The sequence below is a fragment of the Trichosurus vulpecula genome, chromosome 7, assembly GCF_011100635.1.
Source record: "Trichosurus vulpecula isolate mTriVul1 chromosome 7, mTriVul1.pri, whole genome shotgun sequence".
In the NCBI taxonomy this organism is placed as follows: Eukaryota; Metazoa; Chordata; class Mammalia; order Diprotodontia; family Phalangeridae; genus Trichosurus; species Trichosurus vulpecula.
Window position 1 is genome coordinate 104,279,716 of NC_050579.1, and position 21,124 is coordinate 104,300,839.

Below are 21,124 nucleotides of genomic sequence, written 5' to 3' on the forward strand. Positions count from 1 at the left end.
GCCCGTGGGCCAGATTGAATCTGAGCCCCTTCACGGAGGCAAGATGGATCTTATATACAGAAAGACTATGGGAGGGATCTAGGGGTGGCCAAGTGGTCTGGGATGATGGGAGGACAGGTCCAGGGACAATGTTGTGGGGAGTCTAAGGAGGATCTTGATGGGACTGGGGTGACTAGAGGTCAGACTCTAGGAACCCAGAGAATGGGATTTGGGGTGCGAAGTAACCGAAGGCCTGGAGATAACAGACAATGGATGGCTAGGCTAGGTTAAGGGTAACAGAGATTTGGGATAGCAATAATGGAAGATTTATGGCCTTACGGAACACCAGATCAAGTGGGAAGATTCAAGGAGAGTTCAAGGGGGTTCCCAGAGCTTAAACCCCATCAGAGAGGACCAAGCACATATTAAGAGCAAGGGAAAACAAGTGAACAATTTGTGCTATCCCTCGGTAACCATTTGATATCTGGAGAAAATCAGAAAGGAACCAGTACCTTGTGCGCCCCCCTGTGGCAAACATGTGGGAGAGTGTGGACATCCAGGATGAATAGGAATGGTTGGGTTATAATCTGAATCATTGGAGGGAACATCCCGCAGTGATCCACTTGAATTCTTGTGAACTGAAAATTCTCTGGCACTGCTGTCACTTTGTCAACTTCCCTTGAAAGGAATTTTGTTTATTTCTCGTTTTTTTTTCCCTTTCAGCTCTTTGATTGGCACATACAGCTTGATAAGTCTCTTCCTGCACCACTGGGCACAATAGGTGCCTGGCTTTATAGAGCAGAAGTTGCCTTACAGGAGGAAATAACTATTCAGCAGGTCCATGAAGAAACTGCAAATACAATACATCGGAAGCTGGAACAGCATAAGGTAAAAAGTCTAGAATAAGACATCTATAAGCCTAATAGACATAAGATGCTTGGAAAGACACAGGCTTCCCCCAAATGTTATCTACACGTGGTTTAGCAATGGTTCTTAATTAAAAGTTCTTTTACCTTTTCTCATCCTTTCTAACCATGGTTTTATTATTGAGTGTAGTTCTAAGCTCATTTGCTTGCATTGCCTTTTGTGAAGGATGATGTTTCAGGTTAAGAAACAATTACAAAACTCTTTGTTTTTATTGTTATTGTTTGGGTCATTTTTCAGTCTTAGAAAATATGTCAGAGCTATAAGACAGATTGAGAAATAGGCCAACTTCTGTGACATATGTATAACTGAGCTAATTAATGTCACACATAAAGTAATCTGCCACTTTACCAACTGATATATTTTAAATATATTAACCCTTGAGAGAAGAAATACAATGTGCTATGCATTATGAAGCTAGATTATGGCAGGATCATTGGATTAAAACCACGTACCAGTAAACCATGAGATGTGAGGTCTTAAGTTATTTAGTAAAATTTGAAAAATTCTGAGTCTGGTCAAAAGTCTGGTCAAAAGAAGCACACTTACTACCAACTGGTAGGATAACTTTGGATAATTCACTTCACCTCTCTTTGAGGTTAGTTTCCTTGTCTGTAAAGTAAGGAGGGTAGGAATAAGTTATCTTTCAAGTGACTTTAAACTAGTAAATTTTTTGATCTCCCATAGCCTGGCAAAGTAATAACTTGTTTTGTTTAATTTGTTTAAAACTAAGAATCAGTCTTCAAATTGCTTCAATATGTCTATCTAGGAGCTGAAAGAAATTGATTTATCTGTTTACATACTTAATTGCCTTTTTGATAGGTTTTCCTGGTGATTACTTCTAGATAAGTAAATGGAATATTGTTCTTGGTGACCTTGGAGGAAAGTCATCCAACCTTCCTATTTTCTTATCTCTAGGTGTGGAATCTTTTTAGTTGCAAGGAACTTTGGCTAAATTAAAGGTGGGAGAGGGCAAGAAGGTTTGGAAGGTAAAGGGATGACTAAAAACATTCCCTGTGTCCATCTAGAATATCTATCGTTGTTAGACACACATAGAACATATTGCTGTCTCTAGTTATCTTCCTACTTCTTTCTCTACCACATGGATAGAACACTGGGCCTGGAATCAAGAAGACCTGAGTTCAAATATGGCCTTAAATATTTACTAACTATTAGGTGTGTGACCTGAGCAAGTCACTTAACCTCTGTTTACCATAGTTTCCTCAACTGTAAAATGAGGATGATAATAACACTCCCAACACATCTCATGAGATATTTGTAGAGCACTTCACACACTGCCTAGCATACAGTAGGCACTTAGCAAGTGTGTATTCCCTTCCTTATTTCCATTCTATGACAACGCCTTGCTTCGTACCTTTTTAGCAACACACTTTGTAATTAGCAGCCTCTCAGAACTACTCTTCTCTCTTCTTTATTCAAGGATAGATAAATGTCTCATTTCATACTAAACTACCTCTAAAATATCAATAACCTATTTAACTATGTGTATGGTTCTAGCCTTTCACACATATGTCTTCTCTTCCCTCCCTTCTGCCCTTACTTCCTCTCGATTTTATTTTATATGTCCCCTGTTTAAAAGATATTTATTTATTTTTAGCATTCTTTTCTTTTTAAAATTTGAGTTCCAGATTCTCTCTGTCCTTCTCATTCCTCCTCTACCCACTGAGAAGGCGAGCAATATGATATAAATTATGCAAGTGAAATTGCAAAACATATTTCTGTATTAGCCCTATTGCAAAAATAAAAGTAAAGTGAGAAAACTATGCTTCATTTTGCACTCAGAGTTCTTCAGTTCTCTGGAGGTGGATACCATTGTTTTCATTTTGAGTCGTTTGGAATTGTCTTGGCTCACCCTATTGATCAGATTAGCCAAGTCTCTCACAGTTTATCATCGTTACAACATTGCAGCATTGTGCACAATGATGTCCTGGTTCTTCTCACTTAAATTTGCATCAGTTCATATAGGTCTTTCCATGTTTCCTCCTCATCATTTCTTATAGCACAATCATATTGCATAACTTATTCAGCCATTCTTCAATTGATGAGCATCTTCTCAATTTCCAATTCTTTGCCACCACAAAAACAGCTGCTACAAATATTTTTGTACTTATAAGTCCTTTTTCCTTTTCCTTGATCTCTTTGGGGTTCCACTTGATTTTATGAGGATAGTTATAATGAGATGCTGAAACAAAAAAATCATAGAAATATTAAATTAAGAAATACTTTATCAAAAATCACATTTTACATAGATAGTAATTCTCTTGCTCATATTTCCTACAGCCTCTCTAACTTCTGAACTGACACATGTCTTTAAAGAATAATGCCATTTTAAATTTTAGTCTGAAGTCCTACTCCTTCTCTGGGACACAGTTCTCATAAGATATATATGCTAATGGAGCTCAATTTTTGTCAGGTTCTACCAGGTAGGAAAAGCTTCAAATCTGGGCATGTCTTTATTCTTATTAGCCAAGCCAGCTGAAAGAAGCTTGTACCTAATTGACTGAGGGATGATAAAAATTTTGGCAATGGAAACTCTTGAAGATATGTAAATATGGTTTACCTAGATTACACCAAATTATTTAAGAGTGTTTTCTCATGTTAGCATTGTGGAAAAGATGGAGAGATGTTTGTTAGATGATATTAGAGTTAGATGAAGTCAGAACTGGTTGAAGAATCAAATCCAAAGAATAGTTATTCATAGCTTGAAGATATTTAAAGGAATGCCCCTTCAATTCCCTGTCCCTACAATGTTTAACATTTTTATCAATGACATAAGAAAAAAATAGATGACATTCTGAGAAAATTTACAGATGACATAACACTGAGAGTGATAGCTAATTCATTGTGTGTCAGATTCAGAAACCAAAAAGGTGAGAATGCCACACTTAATCTAATGAGATGAAATTTAGTGTTCATAGATGTAAAATCTTACACTTGAGTATACTACACAAAATATTCACAAAAACCGAGAGCGAAAACATTCTCCTAACTCCTTTTATGAGACAAATATCACAATACATAAACCAGAAAGGATAAAGAAGCAGAACTATACTATCATTAATTACTATCGATGCTGAATTTTAAATAAAATCATAGCAAAAGGACTAAATCAAAATATTTGGAACATGATCAAATTGCATTTGTAGCAATGTAACAACCATGCTACTTGCCGCTACTGTGGCTGTGTGAGACCAATAACACCAGCACACAAGAGGGCTTCTAGCACAGATTCTTTGATCTGCTTTTCTAAGGAAAGCAACTTTAAGGGGTTAACAATCTCACTTTAATTAAACATACATATACCATTCACTTAGTTCAAGGGGAAAAGCCAGCACCCTGAACTTCAGAGAAAATACAAAGAGAAATTACAGAGAAAATACAAACAGACCAAATCATAATACATAGTTACCAGAGAAGCACCAATATCTGGGTTTTTCAAAGCCAGCGGGGCTGCTTCAATGGCTACCCAGAGTCTTGTCACCAATGCTTTTTCAATGAGTGTGCCCCCAGAGGCAAAATGCTAACCTCTGAGTTTATTATATATACTTCTTCAGGGTCAAAGGGCATCACAATCATAGAACTGAAAAAGATGTGAACTAGGCCTTCCCTTTACATATGCAGATCATCAAAGACTCCCCATTCAAAGATTCCTCAGTGCTGAGAAGCACTCTAAACAAAAAGTCCACTTTGCTTGCCATTACATTTGAAAAGCAAAACTCCTCCAAGGTACTTGATTATCTCAGCATTCCAAAAGAGAAAACAGTAAAAAAAAAAAAGTCCCACTCTAATTACCATTACAACCAATCATGTAAGATGGTTTGATTTTAGGAAAATAATTACTGTAATCATATTAAAAACAATATTCCCCAAGTATAAATATATCAATAGAAATTTGTTTGAGAAATGAGATGACCATTGATTTGACAAATGGCAAAACTAAATGTGTTATATGACTATAGTGGAGTATCATTGTGCTAAAGAAATGATGACTATATCATGAAGGATGGGAAGAAATTTATGAACATATACAAAGTTAATTAAGCCAAGTCAGAAGAACATCATACGTAATGACTAAAATGATGATGGAACAATAAGTGAAATTGAATACTTTGAAATTATAAATACTAGGGTTGGCCCAAAGAGGATCTGAGAAAATGCCCCTCCCTCTCATCTTTGCAGAAGTAAAAGGGCAGGAAATGAGCAAAAGTTGTGGAACAATTCATATATTGACTAGTTTTGATGAACTGTTTTCTTTCCTCTTTCTTTTTTATTCTTTGTTATAAGGGATGGAATTGTAGGGAAGTAAAGGGGAGAATATTCATTAGGAAATAAGTCTTTTGTAATGAATGTTGTATTCATTTCCTAATGAATGTTCTACAAAAACAAAAGAATTGTGTGGATATGTTTAAGCTTGGGTACTCCCTCTGCCAGCATGGATAGCAATGCCTTAGTAAATTAATCAATCATAGAATTATATAATACAGAAAGACAGATCTACAGACAGACATAGTATTAACTTCTGGGAACATTTTAGGAAGGACTGACAAACTGGATATTGCCCAGAAGAGGGCAACCAAGAGGGTGAAGGGCCTTAAAACCATCTTACAAGTGTGTTGCTTAGAACATCTGAGGGTCTTGCTACAAGTAGGTTGGTTAGAAGACGTGGAGAAAATAAGGCTTACGGAATATATAATAGATGTCTTCAAGTCTTTCAAGGATTGTCCTGTGGAAGAGAAATCGGATTTTTTCTTCTTAGTCCCAGAAAGCTAAACTAGAAGTGGTGGATAGATGTTATAGAGAGGGACCCTTCAGCTTGATGTCTTTCATATATTTATTTATAGTATCTAAATAATTTATCTAACTTATGTATGAATACAGGTAGCTAGGTGGCACAGTGGATAAAGTGCTGGGTCTAGAATCAGAAAGACCTGAGTTCAAATCCAGTCTCAGACTCTTAGTAGCTGTATGACCCTGAAAGCCACTTAGCCCTCTTTGCCTCAGTTTTTCTCATCTGTAAAATGAGCTAGAGGAGGAAATGGCAAAACACTCCAGTATCTCTGCCAAGAAAATCCCAAATGGTGGCACAAAAGGTTGGACACAACTGAAATAATTAAATAACAACAAAGTCAACACTTTCTTTAGTGAGGGGCAGTTAGATGGCATAGTAGTTTAAGTGCCATGCCTGGAATCAAAAAGACTCCTCTTCCTGAGTTCAAATCCTGCCTTAGATACTTACTAGCTTTGTGAACCTAGACAGGTCACTTGACCTCTTTTGCCTCAGCTTCCTCATCTGTAAGATGAGATGGAGAATGAAATGGCAAATACTCTAGTGTCTTTGCCAAGAAAACCCCAAAAGCAGTCACAAAGAGTCAAATGTGACTAACAGCAACAAAATAAATGAAAATATATGTATATATATATATATATATATATGAATATATTTATATATAGCAATTATAACTATGAAAAATGGAATGGACTGCCTCTAAAAATAGATGATTCTTTTCACTAAAGATTTTCAGGATAAGGGATGGATGATCCCCTTTTGAGGGTACTGGAAAGAATATTCTTTTCACAGAGAAGTGGCTCTAAATTTATGCTGTGGTTCCTTCAACTCTTACAGTCTGTGTTTCTGTAATTAATTAGTACTAAGAAATTATGATATCTAATGGTGGAGAGATTTCCATTACATACATAATCACAGATGCTTGCAGTATTAAAGATTTAAATTAGTCTTTTTCTTTCCTTAATTCTAATTGTCATTTAAATTCATTCTAAACTTATATGATAAATTATTCTAGATTTGAGCTCAAATGATTATAGGAATATTCTTGGTTGCAGTGACTATTTTTCTTAGGCAAGGTCTTAATTTGCCCATGTAAGTGATTTCTTTGTCCTCTTGGCTGAATGCTAATTTTCCATTTTTCTAATGGCTAGATTATTTCGTGTGATGATTTGAAATTATTTAACACACTCCTGGTAACTTAATAGTGCTTATAATTGACACTTAATGTTAAAACCCAAGACCTTTTTTTTTTGCTCTGTTGTAGTACTCTAGCATATGTGATATACTCAGTGAAGTAATATATGTAGTCAATATGTAGTCCCTTTCCTTTAGATGCCGAGTTTTTGGTTTTGTCCATTTTTTGTCTTTGTCCATAGGAAAGCGACTTAATTTTGTTGTGGATTAGTGTCTTCAACCAAAACATGAGGCAGCTGGATAATATGACATCTAAGATTCTGTATAATATGCTCTAAAATTCCCTGATTATATGAAATTGATAGTTTTTTATCCTGTATTTATGCCTTATATTGAGGTCATAGTAATCTAGTGTCTGTAAACACAAGATCCATACTTTTGGGATAAGAATTTAATATTTGATAAAAAATTGCTGGGAAGACTGGAATGTAATATGGTTGAAACTAGATATAGACCAACATTTCATACTATATACCATGATAAGGTCAAAATGGGTACATGATTTAGGTATAGAGGTGATATCATAAACAAATTAGGGGAGCATGGAAAATTTTACCTGTCAGATAGATAAGCAGAAGAATTTATGACCAAATAATAGAGAGGATCATGAGATGTAAAATGGATAATTTTGATTGTTCATTCATTTTTCAGTTGTATCTGACTCTTCATGACTCCATTTCAAGTTTTTTTTGGCAAAGATTCTTAAGTGGTTTGGCATTTCTTTCTCCAGTTCATTTTACAAATGATAAGAGTGAGGCAAGCAGGGTTAAATGACTTGCTCAGAGTCAGACTCACAAAGCCAATAAACATCTGAGACCAGATTTTAATTCAGGAAGATGAGTCTTCCTGACTTCAGAGTCAACTCTCTATCCATTGTCCGTTAATTTTAATTACATTAAATTGAAAAAGATTTTACACAAACAAAGCCAATGCAGCCAAGATTAGAAGGAAAGCAGGAAACTGGGGAGAAAATGTAAAGCAACTATTGATCAAAGCAAAAGGAGAAGGACCTAAATATTTATAGCAAATTTTTTTTTGTGGTAGCAAAGAATTGATAAATTAAAGAAATGCCCATCAATTGAGAAATTGAAATTGAAATTGAAATTGAAAAAATAAGTTGTGGTATATGATTGTGATGGAATATTATTGTGCTATAAAAAAGGACAAGGAGGATGGTTTCAGAAAAATCTAGAAAGACTTATATGAACTGATGCAAAGTGAAGTGAGCACAACTAAGAGAACATTGTATACAGTAACAGCAATATTTTATGATGATCAACTGTGAATAATTTAGCTATTCTCAGCAATACAATAACCCAAGACAATTCCAAAGGACTTATGATGAAAAATGCTAACTACCTCCAGAGAAAGAGCTGATGGAATCTGAATGCAGATTGAAGCATATTTTTTCACTTTCTTTTATTCATTTATTTTTTTACAATGTGGTTATCAGAGAAGATTTTTTTTTATGATTACACATGTATACTTGATATGACATTTCTTGCCTTCACAATGAATAGGGAAGGAATGGTAAAGAGAAAAAGGATTCAGAACTCAAAATCTTTAAAAAAAAAGAATGTTAAAAATATTTTTTTAGAAAAGTAAATATGGCCAAGATGGCGGCTGGAAAGCGGGGACTAGCATGACCTCCCTGCCGAGTCCCTCCAAAAACCTATAAAAAATGGCTCTGAACCAATTCTAGAATGGCAGAACCCACAAAACAGCAGAGGGAAGCAGGGCTCCAGCCCAGGACAGCCTTGATGGTCTCTGGGTGAGGTCTATCCCACACGGAGCTGGGAGCAGAGGGGAGCCGTGGGGAGCCGAGCGCAGCCAAGCCCAGTGTGAGCTGTGTGGACCAACCAGACCAGAAGCTGGGTGGAAAGTGCCCTAGCGCCCTGAATCAGTGAGCTGCGGCAGTTACCAGACTTCTCAACCCACAAATGCCAAAGACAGCGGAGAAGGTATTGGGAAAAGCTGCGGGAGTGGAAGGAGTTCCAGATTCGGCTACCAGCCCCGGGGGCAGCGGAGGTGGGGCAGCTTCAGCTGTTGTTGCATCTGGCCCCAGGCCCACCTGGTGGGAGGAATTAAGTGGCAGATCAGAGCAGGAGTGCACAGCCTGCTGAAGATCTAAGCCCAGTCTGGGTTGGGGGTTCTTGGGGAAGAAGCAGTGCTGGTGTGGCAGAGCTGGCACATCCCCCCCAAACGTGGAACATAGAACTCTTTAGTCTACAAGCAGTCATACCCCGCTGAGAAACTCAAGGGTCAAGTTAGTTGGTTGGGAATATGGCCAGGCAGCGAAAACACACCCAGATTCAGTCTCAGACCTTGGATTCTTTCTTTGGTGACAAAGAAGACCAAAACATACAGCCTAAAGAAGTCAACAAAGTGCAAGAGCCCACACCAAAAGCCTCCAAGAAAAACATGAACTGGTCCCAGGCCATGGAAGAGCTCAAAAAGGATTTGGAAAAGCAAGTTAGAGAAGTAGAGGAAAAAATGGGAAGAGAATCGAGAAGGATGCGAGAAAACCATGAAAAACAAGTCAATGACTTGCTAAAGGAGACCCAAAAAATACTGAAAAATACACTGAAGAAAACAACACCTTAAAAAATAGACTAACTCAAATGGCAAAAGAGCTCCAAAAAGCCAATGAGGAGAAGAATGCCTTGAAAGGCAGAATTAGCCAAATGGAAAAGGAGGTCCAAAAGACCACTGAAGAAAATACTACTTTAAAAATTAGATTGGAGCAAGTGGAAGCTAGTGACTTTATGAGAAATCAAGATATTATAAAACAGAACCAAAGGAATGAAAAATGGAAGACAATGTGAAATACCTCCTTGGAAAAACCACTGACCTGGAAAATCGATCCAGGAGAGATAATTTAAAAATTATTGGACTACCTGAAAGCCATGATCAAAAAAAGAGCCTAGATATTATCTTTCAAGAAATTATCAAGAAGAACTGCCTTGATATTCTAGAGCCACAGGGCAAAATAGAAATTGAAAGAATCCATCGATCACCTCCTCAAATAGATCCCAAAAAGAAATCTCCTAGGAATATTGTCGCCAAATTCCAGAGCTCCCAGATCAAGGAGAAAATACTGCAAGCAGCCAGAAAGAAACCATTTGAGTATTGTGGAAACCCAATCAGAATAACCCAAGATCTGGCAGCTTCTACATTAAGAGATCGAAGGGCTTGGAATGCGATATTCCGGAGATCAATGGAGCTAGGATTAAAACCTATAATCACCTACCCAGCAAAACTGAGTATCATGCTCCAAGGCAAAATATGGATTTTCAATAAAATAGAGGACTTTCAAGCTTTCTCAGTGAAAAGACCAGATCTGAATAGAAAATTTGACTTTCAAACACAAGAATCAAGAGAAGCATGAAAAGGTAATCAAGAAACAGAAATTGCAAGGGACTTACTAAAGTTGAACTGTTTTGTTTACATTTCTACATGGAAAGATGACATGTATGATTCATGAGACCTCGGTATTAGGGTAGCTGAAGGGAATATGTGTGTATATATATATATATATATATATATATATATATATATATATATATATATATATATATGTTTATGTATATATATATATATGTTTATGTATATATATAGGTGAATGTGTATATATGTATATATCTATGTGTGTATATATATATATAGAGAGAGAGAGAGAAGGAGAGAGGACACAGGGTGAGTTTGAAGGGAAGATATCTAAAAGAAATAAAATGAAATTAAGGGATGAGAGAGGAACATATTGAGAGAGGGAGAGAGGGAGAGACAGAATGGGGTGGATTACCTCACGTAAAGGTGGCAAGAAGAAGCAGTTCTGTGGGAGGAGGGGAGAGGGCAGGTGAGAGGGGAATGATTGAATCTTGCTCTCATCAGATTGGGCCTGAGGAGAGAATACCATACATACCCAATTGGGTATCTTACCCCACAGGAAAGTAGAGGGAAGAAGATAAAAAAAGGAGGGGATGATGGAGGGGAGGGCAGATGGGGGTGGAGGTAATCAAAAACAAACACTTTCAAAAGGGGACAGGGCCAAGGGAGAAAATTCAATAAAGGGGGATGGGTTGGGAAGGACCAAATATAGTTAGTCTTTCACAACATGAGTATTGTGGAAGGGTTATACAGAATGATACACATGTGGCCTATGTTGAATTGCTTGACTTCTTGGGGAGGGTGGGTGGGAAGGGAGGAGGAGGGAGAATTTGGAACTCAAAGTTTTTAAAAACAGATGTTCAAAAACAAAAAAAAAGTTTTTTGCATGCAACTAGAAAATAAGATACACAGGCAATGGGGAGTAGAAATTTAGCTTGCCCTACAAGAGGGGAAGGGAAAAGGGGATGGGAAGGGAGTGGGGTGACAGAAGGGAGGGCTGACTGGGGAACAGGGCAACCAGAATATACGCCATCTTGGAGTGGGGGGGAGGGTAGAAATGGGGAGAAAATTTGTAATTCAAACTCTTGTGAAAACCAATGCTGAAAACTAAATATGTTAAATAAATAAATTAAATTAAAAAATAAGAAAAGTAAATATATTGAGTTGTAGACCACAGCATGTAACCAATGATGATTTGTAAGCAATAATACTGGGTGTTCCTAAAGTCTGGACACATAGGCAAAAATGCGTATTTTCAAGAAATGAAATGAATGAAAATTTCACCCACATTTTATTTAATTGGAATATTAACAAATAACATCTTCAATATGATTTCCATCATTTGTGATGCAAAGGTTGATGCGCTTTGCAAGATTCACATAAACTCTATGCAATAACTCCACATTGCCGTCAATTTTCCTATGTGTCCAGACTTTAGGGACACCCTGTAGCATGCAAGCTCCTTGAGGGCAGGAACTGTTTCATTTTTTTTGCTTTGTATATTCATCAACAGGTACAATGCCAAGCATATAGTAGGTGCTTAACAAATGCTTTTTGATTGATGAGTTATCATGATAGATGACCAATATTAGCTTGATTCTTCCCTTTACAAAAATAAAAAGTGTCTGCTTGGTTTAAAATAAAATTGATTTACATTTGTTTTATTGTGTGCATTTTTTTCTTTTACAATTCCATCCTTTATATGAAGTTCTCACTACTCCAATTTCTAACATGAAGCTCCTGTAGGAAGACATAACATGTGCACTCTGGATCAAAATTTAGAAGTGTTAGTAAAGTTATTCCTTCAGAGAAAAAAAAAATGTGTCCATGACATTTTGTTAGGAAACTGTGGAAATTCATTCAGAAACTCTAGGGTAGGTTTATCTTTTAAATTTTGCTCACCCTTCAAAAGACTATTTTTTCCAAAATTGTATCAATTTTTTTCAGATTAATGTAAGTAAAACTTCTCTGGAATCTTTGGAATGCAATATATAAGAAACATTACATAAAGAAATTAATATGTGAGTTCATTACACCCCTTAGCATACCTTTTTAAGTGATACTTTCATGCTAAAAACAGTAGATTTTTCTTAAGGATCCTGTAAAAATTGGACAACAGGAAAACATTTGAGAAGGAAAAGGAGACGAGGGCCATTCAGGCAAGCCCTTTGTTTGGTTATTTAACCATCAGTGACATTCTTGTAAGCATATATTTCCTCATTCATAATCACTCACAATTGTACTGACTCCAAGTCTCGATTCAGATAAAGGACAGTAGAGTGATAATTGGTAGCAATTTTAAACTCAACCTCTTAACATTTTAGGAGGCTTCTCTCTCAGTTCCTTAGCCCCAAGTGCAGCATTTGCAGGTGAGCCAGGATTATTCGAGATGGGCAACAAGGGTTGTCGGGATTTCTTCTAGTGCATAATGTACTAGGGATATTTCTTGTTAACACTCTAGCAAGGGAAGAAGCATTTATTGAGCACCTACTATGTACCAGGCACTGTGTCACAGGTCTAAGACATTGCCTTTAATGACTCTTTGTTAAGCTCAGGGTGTGAATGTCCATTCAATTGAGTAGGCAGTTATTAAGCAACTAGTATGCATGGTCCCTATGCTAGATGCTGGGGATATAAAAATGAGAATTAAGCAATCCATGGCCATCAAGAGATGGGGGAGAGAGAGACCATGTACCTAGTCAAGTAAATATACATATGTAAATATATATACATATATATATATATAAAAACATATTTAAAAATACACATTAATTTTAGGTGGAAGAACTATGATGGAAACATGAAAGATTTCTTGTGGGAGATGGGACCTGAGCTGACCCTTGAGGGGAATTAGGGATCTAAGAGGTGCAAGTGGGGAGGGAGGGAATTTCAGGTAAGGGGAGATTTGTCCAAATTGATTGCAAGGCTGAAAGCGAACTTCACAAATATTTGTCAATATATATGCATGTGTGTGTGTGTATACACACAAAGAAAGAGATGATTTCATATGAGGATTTTTTTATGGGGAAAAATATTATGGTATACCATCAGATCACTATTGATTCTTAGAATTAGAAGGGAATGTAGAGGTTTTCTGCTCCAACACTATCATTTTATAATTGGAGGAACAGGCCCAGAGAGAGTAAAGTGACTTGCCCAAGATCATACAGCCAAGTTGGTGGCAAAGCTTGGACAAAAACATAAGGTGCTGACCCAACATCCTGTAATATCTCTGTTATACTATATTGGTTTGGGCAAGGGGAGCAAGAAATGAGATGTAAAAATATGAATGTATCACATGAGATCTTTCTTTTAGGAAACCATCAAATTTTCACTTGATCATTAAATGTCAATCTTTCCTAGGTTTTAAATTTTTTTCCCAGCATGAAAATTCCCAAATACTATGTTTAGTGGCAAATTTATGCCTATAGTCCTTATAAACTCTGTACTTGTACTTGTACAGACTCCCACTCTTACTGACAACTAGCTATATGCTGTGGAGATCCTTATTCCAACTCCCACTCTTACTAACAAGTCAGGTTCCCAGAGCCAGATTCTATCTTCCTCTTGGGGTTTTAGAAAAAAGAGTTCTAATGTCATAGGTGCTAATCTCCATTCTGGTGTGTTCTCCCCAATACTATTTCCCTCCTAACATTGATTGACTTGGTGATTGGCACCTATTATTTAACTAATCATGATCAATTATCTTTGGCAAAGAGTTATTACTGAAAAGATAAAGCATGAATCATGCAAACCTATCTCCTTGAACTGGAGGCATCTCCTCACCTAATCTCTTGGGTCCTTGAGAGATTAAGCTAAAACTTAACACAGTATTCTCCCTATCAAGTTTACTTCTGAATATGACATAGCCAATTGTATTGGTAATGTATTTTTACTTAATTTGAAGATCTTCCCATGCATTAATAGGCTCATGTGACTTGCTTAAGTCACATGGAAGCCTAAGTCACATGTGGTGGGAAGAGCTTGCTGAATGGGTGGAATAGGAAAGGGTGGAGCAGGAAGAAAGTGAGGTCAGAGCAGTGGGAGAGAGCAGAAGCAGGCAAGGAGGCAGCTAGGATTGTTTGTGGGAAGGCCAGAGCAGGGGAAGGCTTTGGGGTGGAATTGCTCTCTGTAGTGATAATGTGTATTAATTTCTTTCTTGCTATGATGGATTTAGCTTACTGGTGTTGGGGTTTGGGCTTTCTGGTATCTGAATAAATGTTTTGCTTCTGTCTTCTATATGGAGAGTCTGTTATATTTTTCAATTCAGACCCCTGCCAGCATATTCATAGCAATAGCAATAGCTGTGATTATTGCCTTGGTGATACACCAATGTATGAGAGACTCCCTCTTGGCCACCATTACTCCATTGCTATTCTAGGTCAAGTAGGTTGCTACTCACTAGGCTCGACTGGTGGCAAATTCTAGCATGAATTCTCACCCCTGGACCTCTAGGAGCTTGTCTGGATGACAACTTACTTAGGCTGTCACCAACTCTAGTACAGACTTCCCACCTTTTGAAGTCCCTTAGGTCATGACAGTCTTCAGTGCACTGTTGTTCAAGAACATAAGACAATAAACGTAACAGAGAAGCAATAGTCAGGTCACGTGCTCAGCAGCCTTGGCCCAGGGTGAATGTCAGGTAACTGGCAGCAGTTGCTTCCCCTCTTGCTACTACTTCCCCTCCAACTCAGAGGTTTATAGTAGCCCTTACCTCCACACTGGAACATAGTTGGGGAGGAAAGAGAACAAGTTGCCACTTTGTGGGGGTCTTTTGCATGCACAACCAATTCTGGCTTACCAATCAGTCTAAAAGCTGGGAAGTAGTTATAGAAATATCTTGGCATGCTCTGAAGTGGAGTCAGATCCTCCATGACACATGCCCAAGGGTAGGCTTGTCAGACATTTATGTGTGTGCTCCTAGGACTAGACTCTCTTACTGGCCAGCCCCTAATTTCATTCATGTGTGTTTATCTTTTTGATAGTTTATAATGTCTCTCAGGTGTTAGCAAATAGCTATAGACCTAACAGGGGGCTTAGGGCAGCATCTCCAAAAAAATAAAAAGTAAGGTATTCATTTCTCTCCCTCCCCATTACCTAGTCCTTTTTCCTCATTCCTGGATGAACCACAAAGGTAAGGGTCAGAGGACAGCAAAGTTCAGACAAGTGTTACAAACCAGATAGATATGAGGCTGATGACTAGGAAAAATCATCAAATAATACTATTGTGGAGCTGAGTGTCGGAGCCTGAATTTGGTTTCAAGTTATATGTACATGATGTGTTCTGGGAGAATTTATTATTGCCATTAGTTAGTGACCAATCAGTAACAAAATCTATTACTATGAAAGGGTTAACTTAGTTGCATTTGGTTTCATGTTTTGGTTTTTCAGAAATGGATATCCTAGGAAAATCATGGGGAAATCAGCATATTATTTGTTGAATGAGTTAAATTTTCTTTTTGAGTAATCAAAATCATGCTCATGTTTCTTTAAAATCTCAGAATGATATTGTTGTGCAAGTGTCATGTGTGTTTAAAAGATGCCATAATGATTAGATTCCGCTCCAGCATAATGTCTTACATGTAAGAGCTTGAGCCTCTGTAAAAGCCGGGAGCCTGTGATCAGAATTTAGCTGCCTACAAATGTGGCAGCAGGACCAAATTGTTGAATACATTGACTCATCGTTGCAGGCTTAACATCATGCTTTTTAGTTAGCCTCCTGTGAGCAGTATTTTTTTCCTCTCTTTCTTTTAAAAATCATGCCAGGATCTACTTAAAAACATAGATGGCCACAGAAAGGCATTCCATGAGATCCACCGGACCAGATCTGTTAATGGTGTCCCCGTTCCACCTGAACAGTTAGAGGATATGGCTGAAAGGTAAGGAAAATCTCTGGCTTTACATTGAACTCTCTCCTTTAGAATGCATAGTGACTGCTTGTTGCTTGGCATTTTTCAGCACACATTTTCCAAACCATGACTTGCTTTTGGTGAATAAACATGGGAGCCAGTAGCATCCCACAGTTTCCTGATTCTCGTGCCAAGACAGCTAGGTCTGATTTATCAATAACGGAAAAGAAGAAAACTAAATGTCTTTGAAAAAATAAGGGAATGATATTTTTTTCATAGGTGATATTTTTTTTCAGAACTGTAAGGAACATTATGTAATGTTGCAAAAGGAAGCAGATGAAGGATGAGTTGGCAGGGGAAATAACTAAGCCAAAGATTTGAATTGATGATTTATGCTGTTGAACGCACAGAACTAGAAAAAGAATGCTTATTCTAAACCAGTCCTCAGGCTAGTGAAGCAGCCAGAGTTAAAAGGAACCTTCACCAGTGCATTATGTTTCATATTAAACAGAACTCACACCTAACAGGTTAACAAGCATCACTCTGTTACTATTGGTAACATTCTCTAAGTGGAACACATTTCATTCCTAGGTTTAATTTTGTTTCATCTGCCTCGGAACTCCACCTAATGAAAATGGAATTTCTGGAACTAAAGTACCGGCTGTTGTCATTGTTAGTCTTAGCAGAGTCGAAGTTAAAGTCATGGATCATCAAATATGGAAGGAGGGAGACAGTGGAGCTTCTTCTACAGAATTACATTGTAAGTCATGTTTCTTTCAAATGAAATGCTGAAAACTTACGACTTTCATTTTCGAAATTAAAATAAATGGAGAAAGAAAAACACCAGGAAATATTCATTAGACTAGTGCTACTTTATGACTTTTCAGATTATTTTAAAGTGGGACACTTGTTTGTTAACCTTTTGTAATCAGTGAAATCGATGGTTTCAGGATGCATGATTTTTCTTTGGCAAGTTTATCCCCCAGGGGACACCTGCCTGAATGTTGCACAGGATGTCTACAGTGCCTATATGCTGCTTTTCCAGCTCGTCATAGAGTATACTTACAGATCATAACCACATCTCCCTAGACACAGTTAAGTGCTATAGAGATCCAATCTTCCCATATCTTCAGGGACATGATTCACTTTGTGGGTAAACTGCAGGTAACATTTAGTGTTAGGCTGTGTTCTATCACTCAAACGGTAGTCTGCATCCATCAAGGAAGGCCAAACAAATTTTAATATTAACTTAAGTAAAAGATGATTAGGAGGTTAATTACTTCTGTGGCAAAAGCCATATGAATTCAGTTTCCTTATCATTAGGAAGCTAAGTGGTGTAGTGAATTGAGTATTGGATCTATAATAATGAAGACCTGAGTTCAAGTGGCTTTAGGCACTTACTAGCTATGTGACCCTGGGCGAGTCATTTAACTTTTGTCTGGCTCAGTTTCCTCTACTGTAAAATGAGAATCATAAGAGCATCTACCTCCCAGGATTGTTGTGAAGATCAAATGAGAAAATATTTGTAAAGTGCTTAGCACATAGTAGGTACTTATATGTTTGTTTTCTCCCCCTCCATCAACTGAAAAATTGCTGTAAAATTTGGACTGTATAATAACCCTCCAAATTTTAATGGTTGCGTAAGTTACAAAGCTAATTATATTCTTTTATTATCTGCAATTTTGTATTATCTGAGTTTTTTTTAGAGATAGGACCTGTGATTTCATTGATATGGAGAATTCCCAGCAAGGAAACTCCCTTTACCAATTGAAGCCATTCCCTGCTCTGCAAGTGAAAATCATAGTGAGTTTCCTGGGACCCTCAGAGGTTATTTGCCTAGAGGCACAATGGCTAATAGGTGTCAGACTTGGAACTTAAACCTCAAGCTTATTGATTCAGTCCAGCTTTATATACACTATAACAGGATGCTTCTTACTTATGAGTAAGTTGATGCTCAACTGTATTTAAACATAAGACCTCTCTAATAACTTTTGGAGATCAGATTTGAACTCAGGTCATCCTGACTCCCAGCAGCTAGGTGCACAGTGGATAGAATGCTGGGCCTGGAGTCAGGAAGACCTGAGTTCAAATCCAGCCTCAGACTCTTATTAGCTGTTTGACCCTGGGCTCAGTTTATTCATCTGTAAAATGAGCTAGAGAAGGATATGGCAAGCCACTCCATTATCTTTATCAACGAAACACCAAACAGAGTCAGAAAGAGTTTGATATGACTGAAACACCTGAGCAACAACATCCTAACTCCAGGCCCTGTGTTCTATCCACTGCCACCTAGCTGTCCCCTAGAAGTTTCCTACATGAATGAAATTACAAGTACAGACTCCTCCCCCCACCCCGAGTATGTAAAGTAACTGGGATTAATTGCTAATAAGGAGTTCACAATGAAGATCCTGTCAGATTTATTTTAATTAATAGATTAGACTCATTTTGAATTAGCTCACTGTTTGCATGTAATTAATGTATTTTCTTCTGAAGATCATCTTTTCTTCTAAGTAAGTTAAACCTGCTCTATCCTTATCAATTGATTCATGCTATTGAGTTATTTAACAATTTTTTTTCTAAGCAAAGTTTTTCATGATAATGCATCTCAATCCTGGTCAGGACATTTCAGGTTAAATCACACCAATTATAAGTGAGTGGCATCTAAATATATGCATCTTTATTTTTTCTTTTAAGCACATCATATAGCCATGTTAAGACCCTCTACTCTGGCATCATCTTCCTGGGATACAAATAAAAATGAACACTCTTAACTGCTGCATCATAGAAAAGTTTTACCATTTTCATCACGTCTTTATTTTACTATGTCTCACTATTTTACCATATGTTCATTTTACTTCCTAAGTTATAAATGAACAGCATCTACTTTAAATCTTGCTGAATTGCAAGTGGTTATATTTAAGTATTCATATACAATTATTAAAAATTGGCTAGGGAATATTAACCTTAAAGTGTAAATCATCTCCTATCTAACTTTGTTTATATCATCCAAAATAATAATAATAATAATAATAATATCATTTTGATAGTGCTTTAAAGTTTGCAAAGTGCTTTTACATATGTTAATTCATTTGATCTTCATAACAACCCTATAAGGTAGGTGCTATTATCATCTTCATTTTACAGTTGTGGAAGCTGAAGCACAGAGAAGTTTAAGTGACTTGCTCAGGGTCACATTGCTAGGAAGTATCCAAGTTAGAAATTGAACTCAGGTCTTCCTGACTCCTGGGCCAGCACTTGATCTATTGTGCCACTAAACGATTACATTAAGATACACACATACACACACACAGGTATATGTATGTAAGTAAAGTGTATACACATATATATATTCCTAATGTGTGTTCATTCATCTGTAACGATAAACTGTGAATTCAGTAAGTAATTTTTTTAACTTTCACTTTGTTGCAGCTATTTAGGGATAGTCAGACTTAAATAGATACTATAAATCTTCCACTACATTAATGTAAATGCTAACTATTTTAATGTAGCAATATAATAATGTTAGCAATGTTCTTTGAACTCCTCGGCATGCAGGTTATATAAATGGTGAATAATTAATTACTTTAAAAGATAACGCTTACTGCCTACACCTCAAAGTTCATGTCAGGTTTAAAAAGTTGCGAATTTTCAAATGCTTTCTGATGCTGAAAATGATTATTTTAAATGCAGAACTTCATAAATACACAGTGGCTCAGGAAACTCAGCCATTTTTTTCTTATTTTTCTCCTCACAGTAGGAGTTGCTAAAGAATTATAAAATCTTGGCTGCACATGTCTTTGTTCTCTTGACTCATTAGACTGTTTCAAGTTCTGTACTTGCTGTTTACAATGGTCTAGAAGGAGATTTCATTGAAAAGCCAAAAGCACTGAATATGCCTTACTGTATTCATGTAAGCGGTCTTATCTCAATACCAAATCCATTCAGTACGTTCACATATTTGGCCATTCCTGCAGAGAAACAAAATGTTAGCTTATATATTACAGGCCACATTCTCCATAGCTTCTCTGTTGCTTTACTGGACTATCATCCATTAAAGATGCAGCCATTCTTTCTTTATTTCATTTTACTTTTTAGTTAATAAGGATTTATTTTTCTCTCTCCTCTCATCCTTTCCCTCTCCTCCTTTCAGTTAAAATAAAAGAAAGAAGAAACCTTTGTAACAAATACTCGTAGCCAAGTAAAACAAATTCCCACATTGTCCATGTCCAAAAAATGTCTCATTCAGGCTCTTGAATCCATCCTCTCTCACACATAGTGAGGTTCTGAGTAGTGCAAGCAATGAATCCACTTAAGCGGTCACATGCGAAAATGTACACCAAAAATTTGAATGATGTGACCAGTTCAAAGGATTCGCTGTTCATACTAATTGGGTCCTAGCTGTAGTACTAATACAGTTGTACATCCTTGTCACTGTGGGGAGTTGAAGACACAGTTCTTACTTGCTAAGAACTTAGGAGATGAGTAGCATAGTTCCTCATGGGTCCTCTAGAACCACGGTTAATCATTAAGTTGATCAATGTTCCTAAATCTTTCAAAATTATTTGTCTTTTTAGTATTGTTGTTGTAAAAATTCTTTTCCTAGTTCTTCTCATTTCATTCTTCATTGTCATACAGTCCTTCCTGGGTTTTTCTGAATCTGCTGAACCACATGTCTTTTTTTAATAGCTCAATAATATTCTGTTATGTTCACACCACAGTCATTTGCAACGGTACATTAACTTAAAATATACGTATATATACGTATGTATATACATATAAATATTCTTATGATATTATGAGTAGGGTCATCTTTGGTTTGCATCTTTAATGCAAATATTTGTAACTATAGGCATTAATTAGTTAATAAATATTTGTTTATACTGAGCCCTCTCCTGATGCAAAATGCAATGACTAATGCAACTGTAAAGAAATAAGGACTTCGTGGTAGGGTTTCCCTTTCTTTGACTTTATTAAGCACACATGT

The 21,124-nt window shown here is 36.9% G+C and overlaps 1 protein-coding gene across 1 annotated transcript in view; it reads left to right on the plus strand.

The window, feature by feature from the left end:
• SYNE1 (spectrin repeat containing nuclear envelope protein 1) overlaps nt 1-21,124 on the plus strand; it is a 593,153-nt gene that overhangs the window by 166,537 nt on the left and 405,492 nt on the right. The window contains exons 12-14 of the mRNA XM_036766002.1: nt 703-867; nt 16,058-16,170; nt 16,732-16,900. Of these exons, the coding sequence (XP_036621897.1) occupies nt 703-867; nt 16,058-16,170; nt 16,732-16,900 (447 nt within the window). The remainder of the gene's footprint in view (nt 1-702; nt 868-16,057; nt 16,171-16,731; nt 16,901-21,124) is intronic.